The sequence below is a fragment of the Suricata suricatta genome, chromosome 4 (assembly GCF_006229205.1).
Source record: "Suricata suricatta isolate VVHF042 chromosome 4, meerkat_22Aug2017_6uvM2_HiC, whole genome shotgun sequence".
Taxonomy (NCBI): domain Eukaryota; kingdom Metazoa; phylum Chordata; class Mammalia; order Carnivora; family Herpestidae; genus Suricata; species Suricata suricatta.
Window position 1 is genome coordinate 130,513,757 of NC_043703.1, and position 26,701 is coordinate 130,540,457.

A 26,701-nucleotide genomic window follows, 5' to 3' on the forward strand; every position below is an offset into this window, starting at 1 on the left:
CTTCGTTGTTACAAATATTTCAACCAAGTACAGCAGGCGATGGGGCGGGTGGCTCTTGGGATGCAGGCCTTCATGAAAGTAATTTGGATGTGAACATTCTCTAAAGTCACTTTTAACTTTTAAACCTATTCACTTTAAGCCAAAAAAGGGGCAAGACAGATTTTTTTTTTAATTTTTTAACATTTATTTTTGAGAGACAGAGTAGAAGCAGGGGAGGAACAGAGATAGAGGAAGACACAGAATCCGAAGCAGGCTCCAGGCTCCAAGCTGTCATCATGGAGCCCGATGTGGGGCTCAAACTCATGAACCTTGAGATCATGACCTGAGCTGAAGTCGGACACTTAGCCGACAGCCACCCAGGCGCCCCAAGACAGCTTTTTTCTAAGTTGAGGATTTATATTTATATAAAATAAACAAAAATTCTCCAAATGATATTCAAAGGACTTCGTTTGTGGATACAATTTGTCCTTTACCTTTTCCTCAGAGTTGTCCATAGGAAATGTTACAGGTATCAGTCTTAAGCATTTTTTTTTTTTTTTTGGAAAGTACCATTCAAAGGAGCATCTTCCATCTTGAAAATAGTCTTATAAGCTGTAGGAAACAGCCAACTTCACATTTATTGACATTGAAAGCTGGAAGCATCCTATAAACAACTGAACAGCCTTCCTCCATGCCTCCCCCCTTCTTTCCTTAGCGTTAGACGTAAGGAAATTTGAGGCAGCCCCCAGTTCAGGAGCACGGACGGAACTGCTTCCTCCCCCCTCCTCCCTCCTCCCAGGTACCCATTCCGGAGGCAGCCATGGCTCACTTGTAAATCTTTCCAGAAATGGTTCTAAACATATTTCTGTATTTTCTCATACAACTAGCATAATTATGGTGTTTTTTGTAATTTAATGTATGGAGTGTATTTACTACATGGAAGATGGTCTCCGTTTTGTTAAGGACTGTGTAATATTTTGTTATATGGTATGTCTATAAATTCCTAGAAACAAAATTGCCGGTCAAAGGTGAATGCGTTTAAACTGTCAGGATCTGCGACCAGCCCCATGCGGGCTGCGCCAGCGTGAGTCAGCGTCTGGTCCTTTCGCCCGCACGAAGCGCATGGATCAGGCTCTCAACATTTGCTGCCCTGGCGTGGAAAATGGTTATCTCTACTCTGTCCATTTGCATTCTCTTCTCAAGTTAGGCCAAATATATCCAAGAGCTATGTGCGGTCTCCTTTTTCTGTGAACTCTCTATTCTTTGTCCCCTTTTCATTTCGATTGTTCTTTTTCAGGTGAACTTGAAGGAGCCCTTTGTGCATGAGATACAAATGTTCGTCCCAGTTTGTCATCTGTCTCCGAACTCAAGATTTCTGTGTCCGTGAATTAAAAGTTTTTTTCTTATACCCTGATTTATAAAGTTTCAAATGGCCTTTTTGGCTTTTGTGTCTCAAAATGCCTTTCTCAAAAAAGAAAAAAATCCTCTAATTTTTTGATACTAGTGCTAATTTAAATACTTAAGACTAGCAGCGCCCTGGTGGCTCAGTCAGTTTAGCCTCCCACTCTCGGTTTTGGCTCTGGTCATGATCTCACAGTTAGGGAGTCGAGCCCCACGTTGGGCTCTGCACTGACAGCGTGGAGCCTGCTTGGAGTTCTGTCTCTCCCTCTCAGCCCCTCCCCTGCCCACACTCTCTCTCACAATATAAATAAATAGATGTTTTAAAATACTTTTTTAAAATACTTAAGGCTAAACTTTAGGCTGCTTAAATCAGATCTAGTATCCTATTCTAGGTGGTAGTTTGCATATATGAACCCTACTTGTTTCTCAGTAAAAAGCTTTTCAGATGATTCTTTTGAAGTTTCCCAGGAAACTAGTCATCACTACGAAAATCATGGGTTTTTAATTTTTTTTAATGTTTATTTATATTTGAGAGAAAGAGTGCACAGGACAGAGGGTAGGCGGGGGGAAGGTGGCCAGAGAGATGGAGACAGAATCAGAAGCAGGTTCCAGGCTCTGAGCTGTCAGCACAGAGCCCAACGCGGGACTCGAACCCATGAGCCGTGAGACCATGACCTGACCTGAAGTCGGACACTCAACCCACTGAGCCACCCCGGCGCCCTGTATGAAAATCACATTTAAGTCTTTCCCAGTTTTTCACTGGCGATTTTTCTCTTGCTGGCCTAGGACCACGAGAAAAGGGCTAAGCAGTGGTGGCGCTGGGCGGCCTGGCCGCCTGCTTTAGCAGGCGCTCTCCTCCTGTTTATCCAGTGAGCTCACACGGCTGCCCTCAGTAGGCATTTTTAGTCCCATTGAACAAGTACCTGTCCATTTCTTCTCGCACATGTGTGTTAGGAGCACTTTTACAGTTTTCTTGCCCATCTTCCCATCGGTATTGGTCCAGCTATCTGCCATTCCCCTATGTGAATTTATTTATTTAACCAATCCTCTAGAGATCACTGGTTTCACAGTTTTATTCTACAAAAACGTTGAGTGCATGTGCAAATGTGTTAGCAGGATAAATTAATAGTATGGGACTCCAAACTATGTTTTATTTTGAAAATAAAAAATGTAATCTACATGACTGATTACACACTCAATTTGGAAGGAAGTTGAAAATGACCCAGGGACGGACCTCATCAGACAAACATTAAATTTATTTTTAAAGTGTCAAAACAACCAAGCACTGCCAAAGCCAAGATTGTGGATCTTTTTTCTTTCAAAAATGGCTGTTTTCAAAGGAAACTAAGACAAGAGAAGATAAGGGTGCTGTTTACTAAACTAAGGGCAAAGCGTGTCCATCTGGGAAAGGCAGCTGTGGGTGCCTTCAGTCTTGGGCAGGGAGGACACTTGGTGTCCAGCTCCTATTTAAAAAAACGTTTTTTAATGTTTATTTTTGAGAGAGAGATTGACAAGAATGTGAGCAGGGGAGTGGCAGAGAGAGGGGGAGACACATCATCAGAAGCAGGCTCCAGGCTCTGAGCTGTCAGCACAGGGCCCAATGCGGGGCTTAAACTCACAAAACACAAGATCATGACTTGAGCCGAAGGTGGACACTCAGCCAACTGAGGCACCCCAGCACCCTGGTGTCTAGCCCCTACTGACATGTCCTTTGTTCCCATCCACCCGCTTGTGGTCACTGGATTCTCAGCTTCTATCAAAATATCCTGCATGCTATTCACACCAACAATCTCGACCTGACCACAGTGTCGCCTCAGCACTGCTGTCGCCCATCTGGTGTCTAATCTATGCCAAGGGCTTTACTTAAATAAACTTCACAGCCTGATTTCCTAGCAACAGCCTTGTCTCCAGGGAGAAAGGCTCGATTGGAACAAAGTAAGTTACTTTAAGCACTGCAGCCAAAGAGTTTTGTCCATTACCGAGTACAAACAATAGCAGTCATCTTCATTTAATTATACATTAGTTGTCTGGATTGCACGTGCGCATACACACACACACACACACACACACACACACAGTGTTTATCAGCACAAGGAAACAAGCTGTGTATCTAAAGGGCAACAGAAATAGATGATGCATCAGAAGTTAGCCCTGGGAGGGAGGAAACTTTGAGCTCACTCCACTAATGAGCCCAAAGTTTCCCTGAGGACAGGGCTGGGTCTTATCCATCTGTGTCACCTAAAAAGCTGAGCAGGGGTGCCAGTCATCCTAGGGGCTCAAACTTGGCCCTGACTCAGCGTAGATTCACATTTAATATCTTGGGTCAACGCATGTCCCATTCACTCTTGGCCTCGTGCTCCACATTCTAAATTCTAACTAAGAATAAATCTGGTCACTTAGGAAATTCAGGGATTACTGTTACCCGTGCCTTTTCCCTCTGGATTATATCTGTGGTCTAACGTAACAATTCTAAAATGTTTTTTTTCTAAGTCATGAAGAAACGGCACGCATAACTCCTGCCTATCCAAGGGAAGACCTCCTAAAGAGCCGGGCATTTGGCACAGTCTAAGTTCACCTGGAAAGCTATCACACCTTTCTCTGCCACTCATCCCAACAGTCATTGTCCTTGATCCTCTATTTCCCTGATCCCTCAAGTCAATCCATCTGTCCATCTGTTCCATTCCGGAATGTTTCAGACAAACCCATTTCTGGGCTGGCTAGGCCATAGGCAGGCCAAGGTGCTGTAACAGAAAACCCACACACACAGTTTAGAGAAGACAGAAGTGATTTCAAGTTCCTGTTACAATTGAGGGGTAAGTGATCCCATGCTGGCACTGACCCTGTCATCCTCCACAGAAGGCTTCCAGGATGTTCTGATTGTTGCCATTCTCGGTCATGGAGAAGACAGACTGCTCCCCAGGGCAAGACCTGTGAGGGGCAGACCCCAGCTGGGCTCACGGCCCACAGGTCTGATACAGTCACGTCGCCCCATCCTCCTGCCAGCGGCACAGGAATGAAGTGTCCAGCTGGAAGACCGTGTGCCAAAATATGGGGGTGACAAGTTCACTGAAAGGCAGAAGAAAGACCTGGAGAAAGATGTCAATCACAGCCACAACTCCTTCCTAGTCCTCGGTCTCTGGTACTGTTCACAGAGGCGGGGGCAGGGGGCCCCCTGGTGGCCATGGGGGCTGCTGCAAGTCCATAGTAATTGGATCCAGTCTCCTACCCAAGGGATTGCACATGAAGATTACATGACAAGGTTTACTCTGTTATGTTTAATGTTGAACAGGTGCAACAACATATAGGTCCACGAATAAGGGAAGTTTTCAAGAAATCACAAAACACTGATGGCGCGGAACACTTGGTGGCGTGTGTGTGTGTGTGTGTGTGTGTGTAAACAAACACATATATCTCAAGATAAAAAATGCTGTAAGTAAAAAAAAATTCTTGAACAATATGTATGAAACACGTCATGACATCCCACATAGAATAAAAAGTACAATTACATTTGACCCTTGAACAACATGAATTTGAACTGTGCAGATACACACAGAAGTAGATTTTTTTATAATTACAGTACAGTAAATGTATTTTCCTTATGGCTTTCTTTTTTTTTTTTTAAGATTTATTTACTTAATCTCTATACCCAGTGTGGGCCTCGAACTCATGACCCCGAGATCAAGCCTCGTGCTCCACCCACTGAGCCAGCCAGACACCCCTTCCTTATGACTTCCCTAACATTTTCTTTTCTCCAGCTTACTTTATTGTAAGAATATAGTCTATAAGACACATAATACGTAAATTGTGTGTTAATCAACTGTTTGCGTTATTGGTAAGGCTGTTCTGGTCAATGGTAGGCTATTCGGAAAGTTTGGTTGGGGGGTTGTCAAAAGAGCATGCGGACTTACAACCCTACCCCCTCGTGTTGCTCAAGGGTCAGCTGTATGTCATATTCATATGCATGATATACATGACGGCAAATGGGTAGATCTGTTTCCAGAAGGAAACACAACAAACTCAGCATCACCACTGGGAAGGGGGCATCAGACAGTCAGTGGGAGCACGAAGGGGAAGTGGGTGTCAGGGGAAGAAGAAGGAGCAACTTCTGACTTTTTACTGTATTTCTGCATGGAGGGATTCCCCCCCCAATAGCTGTATACTTTGTTACCGGAAAATGCCCAGGATGTTTTCAAGCTAAAAACATTAAGTTGCCACTCACTACGCTCAGTGTAATACTTTACATAAGAATAAATGTTAGGTATACAAAGAAACAGGAGCCTTCTGGAGAACCCTAGGGCTCCTTAAATCCTGTCAGATGGGTCGGCAATGCCCACCTCCTGGGGCGTCTGGGAAGAAAATTCTAAAGCACCAGTGCTGGTCCCCACATGTGGCTTTAAACCAGGAACAGCAAACGCTGATGCGGCGGGGTCATCGGACCACCGGTCCTCATCCTCCTTCAGTCCTGCAGTCGGGACGGAGGTACCATTTCCTCCAACTGCACGTGAGCAAATGGGGCACAGAGAGATGAGGTGTCACGGTCAGTGGAGAGCCGGGGTATGCACCAGGCGATCTGGCCCCAGAGTGGGCACCCCACACCTTGGCTCTGCTCCTACACCGGAGGTCACCCTCAGAACCGAGAAAAAGAAATCCCTCCCAAGCTATCTTCAGATGTCACCCTGACGTGACACAGGACTTGGGACTCACTGCGTTCAGGGATCAAAGTCACAGACCCGTTTTATTATTTAAGAAAAAAATTTTTTTTACATTTATTTATTTTTGAGAGACATAGAGAGACAGAGTGTGAATAGGGGAGGAGTAGAGAGAGAAAGAGACACAGAATCTGAAGCAGGCTCCAGGCTCTGAGCTAGTGGTCTGCACAGAGCCTGATGTAGGGCTCGAACCCATGAACTGTGAGCTCATGACCTGAGCTGAAGTCGGATGCTCAACCAACTGAGCCACCCAGGTGCCCCATGGACCCCTTTTATAGTGGGAACCACGACAAGGTACAGAAGAATGAGTCACACCCTGACAACTTACAAGGGATTACACTCGCTCAAAATGCAGTTGCAACGCAGAGTAGTCCTCGTCTGAGTCCTAGAGACGGAAGGTAGAATGCCTGTTGCATGGGGGGCAGGAAGAGGGGGGTTATGTTTCCCCCGGGAGGGGGAGCAGGAAGAGGGGGTTATGGTTGCGGGGGGGGGCGGTCAGGAAGAGGGGGTTACGGTTGCCCGTTTGCTGTCGGCATTTGGGAATACAAGAAGTTCTGGAGATCTGTTGCACCACAGTGTCAATGTACTTAAAACTACTGAACTATATCACTTAGAATTGGTTATGGTGGTCACTTTTAGGTTAGGAGTATTTTACCACAGTTAGAAATTCTGTCAATAAATAAAAATAAATCCCTTTTCATTTCCCAGAAGGAGCATGTCGCCGCACCGGGGGACTTCCAGCTGGAGAAAGCAACCTCAGAGACTCAAATCCATCTATCATTGTGATTTCATTAAAGAAGCTTTGAGAGGGGCGCCTGGGTGGCTGAGTTAGTAAAGCGTCCGGCTTCAGCTCAGGTCATGATCTCGCAGTTCACAGGTTTGAGTCCCGCATCAGGCTCTGTGCTGACAGCCTGGAGCCTGGAGCCTGCTTCGGATCCTGTGTCTCCCTCTCTCTCTGCCCCTCCCCTGCTCATGCTCTGTCTCTCAAAAATCAATAAACATTAAGAAGCTTTGAGAGCCTTCCCTGGAAAGAGAAGCAACTGGGACAGAATTTTATTTTTGCGTTCATGTTTTCCTTCATTTTGAATAAACACCGCATCTAAAAGCTGACATATTAGATATATTCCTTTTCCATATTTAAATATTCAAAATTCATTCATGTAACACTGTAGCATGGGATTTAATAGAATAGCAAAATATCATATAAAAATAAATGAAAAGCTTTTATACGCCCCCTGAAGGGACTTCACACATGTATGTCCATGTGCATAAGGGTCCCTCAAAATCTCTTCAAAGATCTCCCCCTCCTTACTGCTCTGATCAGACCTCGGAACAGCCGAGGGCGGGGCCCTGGGCCACAGCCTTCCCACCCCCTTCAGCTGACGGCTCGGGGCCTGTGGGGCCGATGTGCAGGCCAGTTGGAGCGCAGAGCCACCAGGGCTGGGCAAGTCACCTCCAGAGAGAGTAAGCAAGATGGGATGGCGGCCTGGCTTGGTTTCCGCATGCGGACCCTGGCAGGTCCAGGATCACGCACTGTTTTCAAAGTTGGGATTCTTGGGATACATGTCACCGGGTGAGAAGTTCAGGATCTCATCCAAGGAAGGGCCTTCCTCCTCGGGAGCAATTTCAGACTCAAACATCTGCTGCAGCAAGGCGTCCACAGTCCTGTACTCTAGGATGAAGGAGAAAGGCACATGGAACTGGCGTGTGCTGGGCCAGAGGAGGAAAACCCAACCCCGGGACAGAGCTGGGCTTTCCGGAAGGATGGCCCCTGAGTCGAAGACGATGCTCTAAGCCTGGCCAGCCAAACACTCTTGGAAAGAAAGGAAGAAAATGTCAGGGAAGAATCACCCATCTCTGTTGGTGCAGACTCCACTGGGCTCCTCAGCCATCCAGTGCTCTAGAGACTGGGGAGAAGGTGCTCCCTGGCGGACGGAGGAGGGTGACGCCTGGTGAGGGCACCCTGCTCACACCGCTGCTCCCACGCGCTCGCAGCGCACCTCACTCCGCCAAAGAGCAAACTGACGTTTAGGTTGCACCAGGTCACTCAGCCAACTGCTATTCATTGAGAATAAAGGGGCTAAAGAAACCGTTGTTAAGGGCCCCCAAGTCCCGGGCACATTGTGAGGCCCTGGGGATACAACGGAGAGCAGAGGGTATGGCCCTGCACACGAGAAGCTTTGAGTCTACAAGGAAGACAGATGGTGACACAACAGTCACTCAATGATCAATGGCACGCAGTCGGCATGGCGAGTCACAGGGGAATGGAAGAAAGGCTGAGGGAGAAAGAGAGACCAGGCACATAGGCTGCAGTGGCCATGACAGGAGACCTGGTCTGTTTTGTTTTGTTTTAATTTTTTAATGTTTATTTACTCTTTTTAAAAATTTTTTTTCATTTATTTATTTTTGAGAGACAGAAAGAGATGGAGCAGGGGTAGAGAGAGAGGGAGACACAGAATCTGGAGCAGGCTCCAGGCTCTGAGCTGTTTGCACAGAGCCGGACGCAAGGCTTCAACCCACAAACCATGAGATAATGACTTGAGCCAAAGTCAGTCGCTTAACTGAGCCACCCAGGTGCTCCAATGTTTATTTATTCTTGAGAGAGAGAGAGAGAGAGAGAGAGAGAGAGAGAGAGAGAGAGAGAGAGACGCTGATCTGAAGCAGGCTCCAGGCTCTAAGCTGTCAGCACAGAGCTGGATGCGGGGCTCAAATTCATGAACCACGAGATCATGACCTGAGCAAAGTTTGACATCCAACGGACTGAGCCACCCAGGTGCCCCTTGACCTTATCTTTATCCTTAAGCCACTGAAGGTCAGATTTGCATTTGGGAAACACCTTACTGGCTGCATCGAAGAGCAGAGACTTGAGGAAGTTTTGCATTGGGTTAGAACTTACTTTTTAAAGAAAGTTTATTTATTTTGAGAGAGACAGAAAGAGAAAGAGAGCAGAGAGAGACAGGAGAGGCAGAGAGAGAGGATCCGAGATAACAGCATGGAGCCCGATGTAGAGCTCGAACTCATGAACTGTGAGCTCAAAACCTGAGCTGAAATCGAGAGTCGGATGCTTAATCAACTGAGCCCCCTGGGCACCCCTAAAACTTACTTTTTGATGCAATTCTGAAGTACAAGCCTTTCAAGTCCTTCCTTTTGTTGTCTCCATCGTCCCCACTAAAGCCACTGTCCTTGGCATCCACGTTATCAATGAGCTTCCCATCCTGCATTTCTTCTCTGCAAGGAGGAAGAGACATGAGCAGGGTCAGGTCTCTGGGCTGAGTCCCTCACGTGTCCTCCCGGCCGAGGTCTCATGTTGACTATCCAGCCCCATCCAGGGCTCTGGTCAGTGAAGGTCCAGAACTGGCCCACAGGACCAGGCTGGGTGCCATGGGACACTTAGAGATTAAACGTGGCCAGGCCACTTCTAAAGGTCTGTGAGCGACCCCAAGGGGAACACACTACTCACTCTTGGATTCCCACTCCGAGCTCTTGAATCTTCTTCTCGATAGCGGTTTCTACTTCACTTTTCTCTAAGGAATATGCCACAAAAAATGCCTCCAGGATGAATGCTATGAAAATACTGGGAAAGAGGAAGAGGTAGAGGACATTAACCCAGGTCTAGGTGACAGGGAATCCTGGACCCAAAGAGTGTGTGAGCCTAAACAAACAGGCAACCTGTTTTTGCAAAAAAAAAACACAACAGAGAAGGGAGGGGTGACAAACACAACATCTCCTGAGGACTGGGCGCCACTTTCACTCATTTGGAAAATCCTTCTTCTTTTATAACCTCTTTAAACAGTGACTATTAAAAATAAAATGGGTTTGTTTCTAGGGGAGGCTTAGGCCAAATAATTGTTGCTAGATGGTTCTGTATGAATAGCTCAAGTTTCGGCACAGTCTGGGCTGTCTGAGCAAAGACACCGAGGGCCAATTCAGGAATGCCCGTCTGCAGAGACTTTCCAGGATGTAAAGCTCAACAATGCCTCCCCCACAGAGACAGCCCCTGGCAGCAAACACTCACCTGACCTCCCTGGGGATCTGCTTCCATTCCAGGTGAAACTAAAGTCCCTGTCTATCGGCCTCTCCAAAGGGGAGGATGGGCAGGTCCCCAGCAGCACTATGTAAGATCAGTTTCCTCATTCGGGAGCTCCTTCCTGCATTCCTGCCCCAGCCGGAGCTCACCACACACTGCTCAGTGCAGACGAAGGTTCAGGGAACTGACACATGATATTGCTCTGCTGCTGTTTTTGCCGTGAGCAATAAAGCGTCTTTGTCTCTGACCCAAGGCACCGTAGCTCCTACCAGTGTGCACACGTGGCCTATACGTGCAGATTGACCTGCTGGCTTGCAAGCAGGGAAGCATCTCAGACCATTCACCATTTCTGACTTAACAGTGGTGATGACGGAGCCCAGGGTTCCCACAGCACCCACATACTTTTGAGAGGAGAGGAGCAGCACTATCTCTGTGACCTTTCACACTGTTGGCCCTGTCGGGTCCCAGCACTCCTGCAACCTCTGTAGGAGCCACCCAGAGACGTGTTTCTCTTGTTCCCACCATGTGTTCCATGCAGGCTGTGTAAGGAGCAGCAGGCCTGATCAGAGCCACGCAGCGGGTTTCTTCCCCTTCCCTCCCTTGGCCAGGGTTCTTGAGTCATTCCAGAGCCAACGTCTGTAAACTGGTGGCAGGCCACAGCAGGCCTGATGTGACAAGGAAGGTGTTGGTGCTGGGCAGTCACCCCAAGGACTGCAGGCCCCCAGGCTGTGCGAGGGGAATGGCAGTCAGGAAACCTCTCTGGAAGAGAATTCCCGTGATCAAGGGGACTCCGCTCTGGTCCCAGGAGGAACCAAGGAGCTAGAACCAGAGATTGTTCAGAAGCTGGAACAGAAACCCTCTGAGGGGGGAGAGGGGGGTTGTCATAGCAGCTTTCAAACAGTGGCTGAGTTCTCTCCTGGAAGAGGGGCCAGGACTAGAACTGGAGCCTAGAAGGGACTGTATCGGGGGACACAGTTCCATTGTACCCGGGCAAGGATAGGGAGGAACCGAAGCTTCACAAGGGAACAAACTTCCGAGGCTTGAAGGAGCCAGTAGACCGGTGGATTGGATCCGAGGGTGATGGGCCTTCACAGGGATGCTCTAAAGGGATTCAGTCTGGGTGGGGACGGGGAGGGAGACTGGCCAGGACCCCAGAGTCCTTCTGACCCAAACCACCTCTGGGACTAGGAGACATGTGTTGGGCACAGAGGTGCACAGCACTAGCAGGCAATGAGGAGCACAAATGTGGACGCCCGTAAGACTCCTCCCTTCCCATGCCTACACACAATGGCGGCCGGTGGATGGACACGGGGGAAAGGGGGTAAAGCAGGCACACATTCTCATGGAGGAGATGTGGGATCGCCAACATAGCGGAGCCAACTCACTTAACGATGAGAATGACGACCACGATGTGGAAGCCGATGAAGTACAGCTTTGCCGCCTGGTGAGTCACCAGGGCAAAGCCGCCTGCGAGGAGTAGGAGGCTAAGGACGTCAACCCTCAGGGAACTCGGCAGGTGCCCCATGCCCCTGGGAGTCCCTTTGGGCGCCGCCTCCCCCCTCCCCGGCCCACCCCAGGGAGCAGGCGGCGCTCCCGGGAGGCAGAAAGGATATTGTGCCACTGGTTAACCACCGTGAGCTCCATCAGCACGATGAACGAGGAGGCCAGGTCGTTGAAGTTGTTCTTGCAGTACCTGTCTCGGGCAAAGGCTGAATCTTTCAAGGCTGGGTTCCCACACACCAGAGCATCAGGACTGGTGAAATTCGGGTCGGAGAACCGCACTTTGCCGCGGAATGCTTCCATCCCAATGATAGCGAACACGTAGTAGACCACCTAGGATGGCAGCCCGGTCACCAGGGGGCGCACCGAGCTGCAGAATCGCGGCGCGAGCTGTCCATGGAGGGACAGGGGACACGAGGCCCGCTGGACCACACCGTGACGTCTCCCATGGGCTTACAACGTCAAAACCGAAGCTGCTAGCAAGTTAGTGGGTTAAATCCTCAATAAATAACGCTTGGTCCCCCAGGAAAAAAAATAATAACGTTGTATCTTCACCCTGTTTTTTTATGCCGAAATAAGTTCCAAAGGGTCGAAAGGGTCAAATGTAAGAAACAAACCACGAAAGAAATGGGGGAAAAAAATGAGTAGGAAAAGGCCCACTAATCATGACATAAAAACGAGATACTGTAATAAGAAACTAACAAATATGACTATGTAATTAATTTAAATTTTTATACATCCCCAAATAGACAAAACATACAAAATATAAAATATACCCAAAAAAGACCCCAGAAAGCTTTTATGTAAGAAAGAAAAACTCAAAAACAAGTAACAGAGGAGGAAAAGTAATTACACTATGTACAACTTACCAATAGCCAATTTCTTTGATCAGCAAACACTCCTGCAAATCATATTTAAGAACTAATAGAAGGACGGACCAAAGATATGAACGTGGTGTTTACAGTAAAATAAGCAAGTGTCCAAAAGAACATGGAGAAGGTTCTCAGCCTCATGAAATGTGACAGAAATGCATGTCAAAGCAACACGGTGGCACCTGCCCCCCTGTCGGGCTGGAAATCGGGGCAGTCGTTAAAAACCTCGGGCTGTGAAGAAATTGTGGTGGTGCGGAGAAACACACAGCCACGCGCTGTCCTTTGGGATACACAGGGAGCACCTTCTGGAAGGCAATGGCCACCAACCATCCAAAGTCTGAACACATTTACCTGTTGACCCAGCAGATCCACGTCCACGAACACAGACGCACACTAAGGTGTGTACAAGAATGGCCCTCGCCACGTCGGCTGTGATGGCAAAAAGGGGAGACCACCTAGTGGTCTGTCAGTAGAGGGGCTGGTCAGATGTGTTCCGGAGTCTTCCCTCAGCGGGACACTTGATCATAAGAGCCTACACAGACACACGTGTCCTCCAGGACATATGACAAAGATACGAGATGGATGAAAGTTGGGCAACATTTTGTGGATAATTCCATCTGACTGAACAATAAACTAGATACAGACACGCATGTCTGTGTTATGCTTGTTGCAGACGTAGCGATATTTAGGATGAGTAACAAGAAACGTTTAATAATGGTTGCATCTGGGAAGGAGGGGTGTTGGGGATAGAAATGGGACTGGCAGTCTGCTATTCATTCTTCTCTACTCATCGGATTTCTCACTGTGATACCAGAAATGAAAATTAGGAGTGCCCACCGGTATCCGAGCTCCCTTATTCACGGTACGGAATCTCTCCTGAGCGGGAGACGCCAGCCCACCCGCACCCCTGATGTGCCTGTGTTGTCACCACCGGGGACCGGAAGAGCAGGCAGGCTGTATCCACAAGCAGAACAAAGAAGGATCTGAGGCCTGGGAAGCGAGGGGTCAGCACAGCCATGAGCAGGAAGGAGCCTACATCCCCGAGAGGCACCTGCTAGCCAGGAAGACCCACCTAGACCGTGAGTGAGAAACCATGACGGTGTTAACCCACTGAACGTCTGGTGTCTGTCACAGTAGCCGGTGTGCCTTAACTGGCGTATGCCCAGTGTGTGCAGGCACTGGATGTTTCCAAAAAGGAGTACTCAAAACCAGGGAGTCTCATTTGCTTAATCTCGCTTTCTTTTCCTCACTTAAAATACGGCTTACGGAGAATGGCCAAGAATAAGCATCTTACCACATATTTCACATAGAATAGCACCAAGAACAAGCCACTTACCAAGACGAGTCCGCCAAACGTCAGTATCGTGGGCCCAATGTTAATTAAGGTCGTCACGATAACCCGGAACCTAGGATAAAGCAAAGCTTCTGGCACAAGGCGGCACAAGGGAAGCTGCAAAGTAAAACTGATGCCAGGCTAGTGGCCTGCCCTCCGGGAGCTGCTGGATGAGTGCTCTTCACCATCCTCAGACTTCCCTCCCTGCCCCCCTGTGCCAAGGGAATGCCAGGTCCTCCATACGGGTTACATTCCGGCTCCATAATGGGGCGTGGCGACAGTTCGAGGCAGGCTCCAGTGTGGGAACCACAGAGTGCAGGTCACTCCCTCTTTACCTCTGAATGCTGACAATGATCCTTAAGAGCCGGAGTATCCTCAAGATCAAGACAATATCCAGTATCTGCTGACTGTTGTATTTTCTTGCTAGGAAGAAAAAAAACACAATCATTTAACATTTCATTTTGCCAGTGCCTCTGGCTCATCTCTTTTATTCAATGAGGTCTGAGACTGTAGGTAGTGGGGAGACACGTGGCTTCAAGAATAGGACAGTGGCTCTGAAAATGAGGAAGGAAGTGCTGTCTTGAATCACTCACTCCTCCAGTAAAGCCAAGCCACATCAGGCACTCCCTCCCACGCCGGAGCTGGAGAATCAGGGGAGTATGTGTAGACTTCAGACCGTCTTTAAGAGATGACTGTGGATCAGGTGCTACAGAACACAGTTCAACAAGCCCTTCCTTCCCCAATATTCATTTCACAGAGTTATGTTAAGAAGCTGCACTATTTTAGGACACCTGGGTGGCTCAGTAGGTTAAGCATCTGAATCTTGATTTTGGCTCAGGTCACAATCTCACAGTTTGTTAGATTAAGCCCTGCATTGGGGGGCCCCTCAGCACAGAGTCTGTTTGGGATTCTCTGTCTCCCTCTCTCTCCACCCCTCTGTCTCTTGTTAAAATAAGTAAAGAAACTTGGAGAAGGAGGAGGAGGAAGAAGAGGAGGAGGGGAAGGAAAAGAGGAAGAGGAAGGACAACAATGAAGCTGACAACGATGACCAGATGCACTATCTCTAAATAACCCCTCTGCTGCCCACAGGACAGCACAGGACAGAAGGAGTGTGCACAATGGTGGTGGAATGTGCGTGCAGACACAGAGGGCAGTGGGCAAGGGATGATGCTGAGTTCCAGCTACCTCTGGACCCTGGAAGGGGGCCAAGATGGGCAGGGGATCATAGGCATGGAGGCTAAGCCATGAGACTGAGGGCCGTTTGGGAGAGGAGGCGACCAGATTGGTATCTGGCATGCTGGATGTATACAAATGAAATTTCTAACATCCAGCGAAACACAAAGCTACCATTCTTTCAGCACACAGAACACTTTTACTAATTCTCTTGTGTCTCTGCTGCCTCAACCCAAACACCTTAGTGGTGCATGGTGGGCGTCCCTCAAAGACTACTGAATGATTTCAGGAGGTGGTGAAGCCGAGAGCCAATGGCACTGACCTGACTGAATGGTGGTGTTGGCCAGAGTGGCCACCAGGGCCGCCATGATGATCAGCATATCAAACCTAATGGTGCAGAAGCAAAGTTGGTGAAGGATCAAGGGAAAGGCCTTTTGGGACACAACTGAAACCGAGAAAACTTTAAATCGGGTCTCATGCAAAGCAATGATCCAGCCGTGAAACTCCTTTCCATAATTTTTAGAACAGTGCAGCTGAAGCAAGAAATACTACATTTGAATGATCCAATGATCATTCACCAGCTGCTCCAATGAACCACCCAAGGGAATTCATAGCAATCAACAAATTCCTATCACTTTGTCTTACCAAATAACAACGTACAGTAGTAAAACCTTGGTTTGTGAGCATAATTCGTTCTGGAAACATGTTTGCAATCCAAAGCACTTGGATGTCAAAGTGAGTTTCAAGAACCATTGACTCAGTTGTGATCACGTGATGTTCGGCATCACCTATGACTCGTATTGCAAGACATTGCTCATTTATCAAGTTAAAATTTATCAGAAATGTTTGCTCATCCTGCGGAACACTCCAGAACAAGTTACTCGCCATCCAGGGTTTTACTGTACCCTTTTAAGAATACTTTGACACATTTTCAGAATACACAGCTTAATCTTTCTTGGCATTAATTTTACTGGGTGCATTGTAACTTTTTAATTAAAGGGGAAATTCATCACATTGTTACTTTTCTTCCTGCCAAAGCACTGGACCAGACTAACTAGTTCCTCTTTGGCCACACATGCATCCCAGTGAGTTTCCTGGTGCTGAGAGCAGTGGCCACTGAGACCCAACCCCCCTAAGCTGTGCACTACTTAGGACAGGCGTGTGCCAGGTATGTTTGTGTCTTGTAATTCCTAATACGCAGGGGCATTTAAGATGGTCTGCAGCGTGTGGGTGATGGTTCAAGACCAGGAGGTACACAGCCTGTAGAAGAAAAGGCCACAGGTGACACATCCAGTGTGGGAGAAAAGCTTACTAACAGTCTTACTGTCCAGCCACACCTGCCAACTTCTCTGATAAAAGGCCCAGGGAGTGGGCTGAGGGAGCCTTGGAAGGAACTGCCTCATTAGGTAGACGTTCTGAGATCCTTTCCAAGCCCAGGATGCCGTGAGCTGAGATTCTAGTTTTAGCTAGTCAAATGGACATCATAAATAACAGCTTCAGCTGAACCAGATGTTTCCACGGCCTCAAGGTTTCATTATGAGATGCCCCAAAACTAGGTAGCTGGAGCTTGGGGAACTACAATGATATTCCCCACACTGACAGAAAACCCCCTTTCATCACCCGCGGCTTCTGAGCCCCCCCCCCCACCCCGGCCGCCCCAGAACACACGTGCTCACCAGTTCCAGAACTGCTTTCTGCCAAAATAGGCTCTGGGCTCGTATGTGTACAGTTTCAGGAGAATTTCAATGATGTAGAGAGAAAGGAAGAGCCATTCTGCGTGGGAAATGAAGGGGTTTTTCTCGTCCAGAGCAATGAATATGGCATTTATTAGAATGATGACATCATAAACCCAGACAAAAATCCTGCCGCGAGGGAAGAAAAGAAGAGATCCTGTCACCACACATTTCAGTAAACGGAGCATGTTCAGAGCCTTATAGGGGCTACTTTGTTTCCCAACAGTGCGATGAAAATGAGATACCTCCCAGCCGCCATCCTGCCAATGCCCCCCAACCCCCATCCCGTCAATGCACGCGCACGCACACACACACGTGCACACTTGTGACTCAAGTCAGTAAAGGTTCCGGCACAGGCAGGGTCCTGAAATTCACCTGCCTCCCCCTGATACTGGTGTAGCCCTTCCAGCCAAGGAGAAAATGAAGACTCAGCCAGCATAGGGGATAGAAGCATGGTTTTCCCAGGCTCCCCTCTTGGGGGCACAGTCCCTGGATCCGGCAAAAGCCTCGGCAGAACTGGGGCAAGGAGAGGGTTTAGGGCTTAGCATGGGATCATTACACCTCAACTACTTGTCCCTAGAAAATTAGCATCCCTAACTAAGAAAGCTTCTGGGAGCCTCTTCCCCCCTCATGCACATAGCCTTCCAGGGGACCGACATGCCCATCTTCCTCTCCAAGTCTGGGGGCAGATGGGTGAAAAAGTATTAGCTGGGCTCTGACCCAACTTTTCAGTTACGGAGCAAGCTACTTTGCTCAGGTGCCCGTCCCTCTGCCTCAGGGACCCCTGTGTGACCCCTGGGAAGACAAGAGGGGCTCCTACCTCACTGTTCTCCGTGAAGCTCTAGACCTAGGACCCAGCCCAGGGTGCCACAGGTGGACACACAAGCATCCAATGCATGCAACACATCAGCAATTCAAGGCTGGAGTAATGGGAAGAAACCTCTACATAAAGGGCTTTGATAAATACCAAACATGGGTAGCTACAAGGGATATGCCACAGGCCGAGACACTTACAAGGACTTCTGCACCACTCTCTTCTATGAAACATGAAATTCAAAGAGCAAGAGGAGGAGCCTCTGATGAGAGGGGTCCTCTAGGCCACGCATTTGAAATATAACATCTGCAACCAGAATGAATGCTTTTTCTGGAATCCATTTGCTTGAGAAGAAAAGAATTAATGGTCTTCTTAACAACCATTCTAATAACTCTCATTCATGAGTTCTTACCACATACTTTACAAAGTCAAAGTGCTGTATCTGACATCAACTTCCTAATCACTCTGGATGGGGCTAGAACCTTCTGATTTGAGAGAGTGGTCAGTTGCTCTGGCTCAGACAGCACATCTAGTCTGTGGTCCTTGAACATCTTAGGAAATAGGGCAGAAGGAAGCATGATCGAGAAGCCTGTCCTTTTGATTAAACACATCTGGAACCCTTTGCAAGCCTCCCTAAGAGACCAAAAGCAGCAAGCAGGGGGCTGATTTATAACTTCAATAATGAAACATATCTAGCCCAGACAGCATTTGCGAACTCCTCCATTTCGAAAGTAACTTGGGAGAAAACTGGCCCCATCTCACTTGCCTGTGCCGAACTATCCTCTGGACCAAGAGGCTCGCAGACGACTGGTAGACCCGAGGCATCCAGTCTTCCAGTGGGTGTCTCTTGACATTGATGGTGACCACCTGGATGTTGAGGAGATCAGGCAAGCGTAGAAAGTTCACTTTGTCTGCAATGGAAAAAAAAAAAGATATACAGTACACAGCTGCTGTGTCGCTAAGGTTCAAAGGGTGATGCCAAATCAGCGCAGACTCTTGGATCTGTATTTCCTAGGTGAAGATCTGAAGCTTCAAAGGGTGAAGGCCCAAGGCCAAGGAGCCAGCAAGTGCAGAGCACCCCACCTGTCCTCCCAGAGATCTGCAGACAAGGCAGCCAACCCAAGCATGTGATTTCGCCAGTTCACAGATGCCACTACCTCACTCCCTGCCTTCCACACACCTCTTCCTCACATCCTTGCTTTGAACATCTGCCTGACTCACCTTTCCAGCCTCAACTCTACTTCCCCTCTCCCTCCACCAGGCCTCTAAGGCAGGTGTAATCCACACCCTTCCCCTCAAGCTCCCATCCTCTTCTCTGCCCCTTCTCAGGGATTCACTCAAACCAACAGCTTTCTCCACAAGCTGGCTCACCAGTGAGGCCAAGATTCACCGGGGCTTTCTTGACCAACCTGGCTCCGTGTGACTGCTGAGCTGATGTTCTACAGACTCACCGAATGCCCAGGGCCAGCAGGCCCTTCTCCACCACCCCGCACACCTCTCCCCAACCAGACAGGTCAGATGCTGGTCACGAGTCAACTGGGCTGGTGGTCAACCTGCTCATGCTTGACCTCCTGCTCTGTACAACCTAATGAATATCACATCAACAGAGCAAATCAGGGTACGTGAAGAATGTTGCTGCTGCTTCCTATAACTTCTTCCAACTGCTTTCCAAGTTTTCTTTGAAAACAAAGTTGAAGCTTAGAAACGAACTCAACATTTGGAAAATTTACAGAAAGCTGTTAACATAAAATGCTGGTGCAATTTACTTGGGTTAAGTTTTAACACTTCGAGTACTAATAAAATTCCAGTGTTTAGCCTTAGAAACCACAATGCTCAAAACTGCTGATCAAGAGGGAGAGAATGTTCACATAAGTACTGGAGATCACTGTGAAGCTTGTAATTCTGTCAACTTTCTGTTATTAAAACTGTCTTTGAGGGGCACCTGGGTGAATTGGTCAGTAGAGCAGCCAACTTCGGCTCAGGTCATGATCTTGTGGTTCACAAGTTAGGGCCTTGCATGGGGCTCTGTGCTGACAGCTCAGAGGCAGGGCCTGCTTCCGATTTGGTGTCTCCCTCTCTCTCTACCCCTCCCTTGCTCACACTGTGTCTCTCTCTCAAAAAAAATTAAAAAACATTAAAAATTTTTTTAATAAATTAAAATAAATAAAACTATCTTTGAAAGTGTTAAACACAGGAGTCTTTTAGATAACCAGACATAGAAATGACTGCTATATCCTGTAAAATACAACCTATGATCCTTAAAAGCCAACAGATATTATTGGCTGTCTTCTATAAAGATGTGTTTGCCTTGGTAACAATGTTTAATTTTTTTAAATATTTATTTTTGAGAGAGAAAGCAAGACAGAGCATGTACAGGGAAGGGGCAGAGAGAGATGGAGATACAGAATCCAAAGCAGGCTCCAGGTTCTGAGCTGTCAGCACAGAGCCCGACGTGGGGCTGGAACCCAAGAACCATGGGATTGTGACCTGAGCTGAAGTCAGATGCTTAACAGACTGAGCCACCCAGGCGCGTGCCCTTCTCTGGGTAACAATATCCAAATCAACACTGCTGTCCGGTAAAATGTAAAATACGGGGAAGTCTGTTGTGCCATAAGGTCACTGGCACTTTCTTTTTGACGCATCTCTGAAGTGCTCAGAACTAAGGGCTGAGGCCCCAGACCTGTCGCTGGCTCAAATCATGAGGCAGCCAATAGAGAGCAGGGTCCTGTGGGTGTATCTCGAGGGCTGACGCCCACCTCCATCACCGGCCTCTAACCTGCTCAAAAGGGCACGAGCTACTTCTGCCGAATGTCTGCAGGGCCACGAGAAAAGAAGAGAATTACAATTCAGGTGAGATTTGTCAACGTGGTGCCATCTGTGGCCTTGGATGAGGCGGCCACATGGCATGAACGGGAAAGTCGGCAGCAGATGAGGTAAAACCACTGCAGTTCTGTCTTCCGGGAGCAAATGCTCTCAGGCCTAAGATTTTGACAAAGTGACAGTATGACTCAAGGTTTCAAAGATTAGCTGTGTGAAGGGGTGGGGGGAGTTAACCTTAGATAGAAGAAAGTTTTCAAGGATGGTAACAATCTATGGCCAGCACCAGAAACACAGGTGTCATGAGCTGAATTGTGTCCCCTCAAAATTAGTACGCTGAAGTCTTAACACCAAGGGCCTGGTGGAGGAGGGGGGGTGACTACGTTTGGTGAGGGGCCTCTTCTAAGAGGTAACTCAAAGCGAGGTCATCGGGCTCTAATCCAGTATGACAGGTGTCCTCACAAGAGGAGATGATCAGGACACAGACACACACACAGAGGGAAGACCACGTAAATATACAGGAAGGCAATCACTTACAAGCCAAGGAGAGAGGCCTACTCTGCTGACAATCTTGGACTTCCAGCCTCCAGAATTGTGAGAAAATAAATTTCTATTGGTTAAGCCTCCCGGTGTGTGACACCTTGTTAGAGCAGCCCTGGCAAACCAATAGGTCAAGACAATATCTCTCACGAATTGTTAATTTCTTTGTTTTCAAGCAAACACTTCATTCCTTAAATTCTGAATGGAGCCCTAAAAATTCTCCCCAAATTAAGAAATCGATGAAAAATTCTTTAGCCTTTAAATGTGCTATCCCGTAAAAAAATGAACAAAACAAACAAACAAAAACACCCACCAGGCTGGAATAAAAAAGGAATTTCAAGCTCAATGATTGCCTTTTTTCTTCTTTTAACAAGACCTATGACAAACCCTCAGCTTGCACAAACATCTTAAAAATGCTAAAGAAATTAAACACTATGTGGACCAGTCTTAAAATGATTTTCTGTTTGACACATGTGCCTTCCAGATAAAACCTTGAATTAACAAATTGGTTTACAAAGTCTGGCCCCTACGATTATAAAATATATGAAACAACAATCTATTAATTTAAATAGTATTTCTATGATTTTTAAAGAAAATCAGATGGAAGCCATGTAACTTTATTTACCATTCTTACTGTCTACACCTAGTCAAAACAATTTTTTACAAAGATGTGCAATTAACAACAGAGCCCAATTGTAATTCCAGAGAGTCCACTGGTAGGGTGGGGGGATAATCTTCATTTTTTTTTTTTTGTAAAAAGATACATTTTATTTATTTTTATTTTTCATTTTATTTTCTTTTTTATAATTTATTTTCTTTAATTTAAAAAAGATACACTTTAAAGATCTGGTTAAAAAGTTTAAATCTAAATACATTTGTGGTACCTGGGTGGCTCAGTCGGTTAAGCATCTGGCTTCGGCTCAGGTCATGATCTTATGGTTTGTGGGTTCAAGCCCTGTGTCGGTCTCTAGCTGACAACTCAGAGCCTGGAGTCTGCTTCAGATTCTGCATCTCCCTCTCTCTCTGACCCTCCCCTGTTCGCACTGTCTCTTTCTGTCTCTCAAAAAAAAAAAAAAACTAAAAAAAATTTTAAGACATTTGACTAAAACTTAAAACACCATAAAATTACTTCATTAATCAAGTTAAAAATAATTTAAAAGTTTAATCCAAATTGATTTAATGCTCCCAATAAAGGAAAACCAGTAAACTAAGTTGTTTTATAATTCAGGATTTAAAATGTGGCTTCATGTCTTTTTCCTGATTTTATCCAGTGTAAATAAAAAACTGCAAATATGGCATTTTAGTTCATATAAAATGTCTTTTCTCCAAAGAGGTTAAAATGGCTGGAACTTCTCATGCCCCTCATCTTATCTAATAGGTCAATGGGTACCATGATCTCAGCTAGTATTTAGGCATCCATAAACCTAAACATGGGGTAGAGCCATGCGGCATAATGTAAACTGTTGTGGTTTTAGAAGCTGGATCTTCATCAATCAGCCTGTGTAAATCTCACACAATGTTATAAATCACAGGCCCTGTAGGAGTTACTTGCTTCAACTATGTGGACGCAGCATGTAGAGTTTTCTACTTCTCTGACAACTCCTGCATATCAGCAGTAGTGGATCAACTACCTATGGTTTCTTAAGTGCATTTTCTAGAGGCGCCTGGGTGGCTCAGCTGGTTGAGTGTCTGACTATAGCCCAGGTCATGATCTCACAATTCACAAGTTCAAGCCCTGCATCAGGCTCTGTGCTGACAGCTCAGAGCCTAGAGTCTGCCTGCTTCACATTCTGTGTCTCCCTCTCTCTCTGCCCTGCCCCAGCTCATTCCCTCTCTCTCTCTCTCTCTCAAAAGAAATATTTTCTACAATTACTAATTGAGTTGGGGGCATTGGACTATAATGAATGTTGAGATAAATAGCCAACAATCTGGACTTCCAAAGAAATTAAAGTGCTATGTCCCTATGTATAAACATATTTGTTCTTCAGAACACCCAAATTAAAATGCTATACAATTGTCTTACATCATGCTATAAAAACTAGAGTTTTCAAGCTTTAAATCACACTGGCAGTGAAGCATATTCAGTGGTATTGACTATATGTATATGTGTCTATAACAAAGTACATTAACATGAATAGATAAAATTCAGAACAGGCCCATTATGCTCTTCATGTGAGGTAGGGAAGGTTAGTCATTGGCATCTCTGTATTCTGCCCCAGGGAGCTGAATTTGCAGCCCTTTCCCAAGGAGAGTCTCACACACAAGTCTGCAGCACTTCTACTGACTTTCATTATCTCAAGGATGACTGTGGACCCTCATAAACACGTGAGGCCTCTCACTTCTAGAACAGTTATAATGTCAACTGGTCCACACATTTCTCATGCTATGGCTGTTCCCGGCAGCGTGAAAACATTCTATGGCACAGCAGACTTTGGTCATGCCTCGTTCTCACATTCCTCTGCTCCCTTCTGTCACTGGCCAGCCTCTTCCGGTAACCCTTACAGACCTCACCCTGTGCAAGGTCACAACCCGCATTCGGAACAGAGAAGAGCCTCTGCAGACGGGCACGTGGTGGTGGTGTTTTGCACCTGCATCTTCACTGGCACCTCCAGAAAGTTGTGCGGCAGCATCAGAGAACTCCTCCCTCCTCCTCCTCATGTAATTCATGGAATGATACATCCAAACGAGGAGGGGGGCCAGGAGAACTTGGATGTGTTTGGTATGCTCCATATTGACCCTGCCACAGCTGGATGATTTGTTTAAAATTTTCTTAATGTTTTTTACTTATTTTTGAGAGAGAGACAGTGTGAGCAGGGGAGAGTCAGAGAGAGAGGGAGACACAGAATTCAAAGCAGGCTCCAGGCTCTGAGCTGTCAGCACATAGCCCGACGCGGGGCTCGAACCCATGAACCATGAGATCATGACCTGAGCTGAAGCCAGACGCTTAACCGACTGAGCCACCCAGGCGCCCCTGAACGGTATCGTTTTAAAGCCACCCTACTTATAGCCCAGAACGTGGAAGAAGCTGTCAAGACAAAGAAAAGCAGTTCATGCTCCCACTTGGGAAACAACTTTCAATAGTTGAACTGACCTTATCAACAAAGAAACGCCCATGTGAGTATGTCCTGGGGACCATGCGTATCTTCTCTGGATGAGCAGGAGATACCCAAGTGTAAGGCCCTCCCCATGCCTGACAGACAAAGACTCCGAAAAACCCCCATCCCTAGGTTTGGAACATCTCGCCTTTTAATAACAATCTGGGAAATCACTTTACAGAAGGGATTGCGAAGAAAGTTGATAAAGCCCTAAAGATTCACCAACGGTTGAAAGTCCCAATCATTGAGAAGCAGCAGACACACTAAACCATCAAAGCAGAATTCTCAAAACCAGAGGGGCTGAAGTCCGGGAACACCTGGTCCAAAATGACCAGCCACTCCACCCTGATTCTGGGGAGGGACATCCAAAAGGACCCAAGTCCCGGCCCTCTCCTCTAAGTTCAAGAGCCGTGGTCCTCAAGTAGATGTCCCTGGGCCACAGCTGGTCCTGTCCATGTCTTCCCCACCCTTGGTGGGTAAGTGCTCAATATAGAAACCTGTAGAACAATTGCCAGGATCCTGTCAATAGACTCTAATAATGAAAAAAAATGGGAATTTGATTTTATGCTTTTTAGTTGCATTTTTCTGGTATTGATTTTTACTATATTTTACTGAAGTATTTGTCTATGACAGGTTGGAAATGAAAAAGCTTCATGACTTCACAGCTTAAGAAGCGCTGTGCTCAGGGGTTTCCCGGGCACCCGTCGCTCATCTCCACCATTAGCAGAACCCTAACCCCGGCATGCTGAAGGGCACCGGCAACCACCGCTGCCCCCTAACGGGGGCACCAAGCCAGCCATTCAGGCTCTGAGAAGCCTGCCTCCTGACCAGACATTCGGAGCCACAACATGGAACCGGTAGCTGAGCAGACATGCTCAGGGCTCAGGAAGCCAAATCCTGCTAATTCAAGAGGGCAAAGGCCTTCCTCCATCCTGGGTCCAAAACTCACTGGAAGACATGGGCACCCCACCCCCCCATTTAACAGTGTCCTACTGTACATTTCTTTTCATTCTCGTCTTTTCATGTAAGTTCCAGAGAGTCACTGTTCTTTCCTTCTCACACGTGCACGGAGCCCTAATGAGGCCCACAGCTCCACTGGGACTCTTTTGAGCATCCTTGTCTCCTGTAAACTTACATCCCGTCACACCTACCACTCCCTTTGGGTGTGTTTCCATCTAGACTTTTCTTGAAACAGGTAAAATGAGGGCGGTTTTTTACAGTTTGGTATTTTAGTCACCTCACATCTCTTTGAATTGCTATCTTATCTTCACAGGCATTGTTAATGTCACCAAAATTTCCCATTATGTGACTATCAGAATTCAGGGCGGTTCAGCACAATGGTAGAAAGCCTTGGAGTCAGATGGCCTCCAGCACTTTGCGACTGCGTGGCCTTGGGCAAACTACTTAGCCTCCCCCAGTCTCAGTCTCCATATTGGCCAATGAGGATAACACCCCACCTCGGTGAGACGGGGGAAGGACAATCAGGTGTACACCACGTGCAGGAAACAATCATGACAACAGCTCAAACCTGATTAAGCGTGCCACAGATATGAAACGTTATTCATAGAGGCCACCAGCCATTAATTCATAAATTTTAGGTCACTTTCAACTTTTTATTTTCAAATATGGAATGCAACATAGATGTTTATTTCCACAGCTCTCTTCTGATTTTAGATTATGTCCCTAAAGCAGAAGCAGCGGTGGAATGACTGTTACAAGGTACGGGCTTCGGGATGGCCCATGTTGGCCGCTCCCACAGGGACGGCCTCAGACCATGGCTTGAGGACCCGAATTATTGCCAGCAGGGAATGCCAATATACATTTTTACTTGCAAATTTAACAATGACTGTTGTTTTATGAATCACTTTTAGGAGCCACCCACTTTTTTAAAATTTTATTTATTTATTATTTTAGAGAGAGAGAAAGAGCATGAGCAGGGGAGAGAGAGAGAAACTCAAGCAGGCTTCATGTTCAGTTCAGAGCCTGATGCGGGGCTCAATCCCACAACCCTGGCATCGTGACCTGAGCTGAAATCAAGAGTCAGATGCTCAACCGACCAAGCCACCCAGGCGCCGCAGGAGTAGCCCGCCTCTGAACACACAGCCAAGAGGAATGTCAGCGGCCAAGCCTTCTTACCCACGTGCCCCTTCTGTCCCTCGTCGGAGATCCTCAAGAGGAGCTCCAGGTGGGGACTGCTGATGTGCGGTGCCACGACCTTGGCCAGCCGCCTCCACTGGGCCTCCATAACCACAAACTCTGTGCCCACCTGGACTTTCAGAATGTTGAACGCCTCTATCATTTTGTGACGTTTCAGGTATGCCAGTTTGCGAATCTCATTCTTTAAAAAACAGAATTGTGTTAAGAGAAAGATTCGAGAAAGCCCCGTTTCTTTACCCGAAACCTTTCAAGGTAATTGAAGAGCCAAAGAGAAGGTACCGCTGGGTCTCTTAACAAGCCAGGTGTAGAACCCCTCCCCGGCTGCAGGCACACGCCGCTGACCCGTCTGCATAAACAGAACTCATCTTACCAAGTTCAAATGAGGGAGCCCGGGAAGGATAATCTGTGTGGTGAGAAACAAGAGCAGCAGGAGGCAGACTGATCCCAACTTCCCTCTGCCCAGGAGCAAGGAAGCTTCCAGAAAGGAAGGAAATCGGGTGTGCTGCTGAGACACAGAGAGAGCCCAGAGAGGGAGAAGACAGATCTACCAT

At 47.2% G+C, this 26,701-nt stretch overlaps 1 protein-coding gene across 1 annotated transcript in view; it reads right to left on the reverse strand.

Moving 5' to 3' along the window:
- Window positions 1-7,126: 7,126 nt before the first annotated feature.
- LOC115290710 (two pore calcium channel protein 1-like) overlaps window positions 7,127-26,701 on the reverse strand; it is a 34,339-nt gene continuing 14,764 nt past the window's right edge. The window contains exons 10-20 of the mRNA XM_029938538.1: window positions 26,130-26,331; window positions 18,308-18,452; window positions 16,671-16,856; window positions 15,317-15,381; window positions 14,157-14,244; window positions 13,825-13,894; window positions 11,730-11,949; window positions 11,502-11,592; window positions 9,550-9,663; window positions 9,193-9,317; window positions 7,127-7,761 (exon numbers count right to left, since the gene is read on the reverse strand). Of these exons, the coding sequence (XP_029794398.1) occupies window positions 7,616-7,761; window positions 9,193-9,317; window positions 9,550-9,663; window positions 11,502-11,592; window positions 11,730-11,949; window positions 13,825-13,894; window positions 14,157-14,244; window positions 15,317-15,381; window positions 16,671-16,856; window positions 18,308-18,452; window positions 26,130-26,331 (1,452 nt within the window). The 3' untranslated portion in view covers window positions 7,127-7,615. The remainder of the gene's footprint in view (window positions 7,762-9,192; window positions 9,318-9,549; window positions 9,664-11,501; window positions 11,593-11,729; window positions 11,950-13,824; window positions 13,895-14,156; window positions 14,245-15,316; window positions 15,382-16,670; window positions 16,857-18,307; window positions 18,453-26,129; window positions 26,332-26,701) is intronic.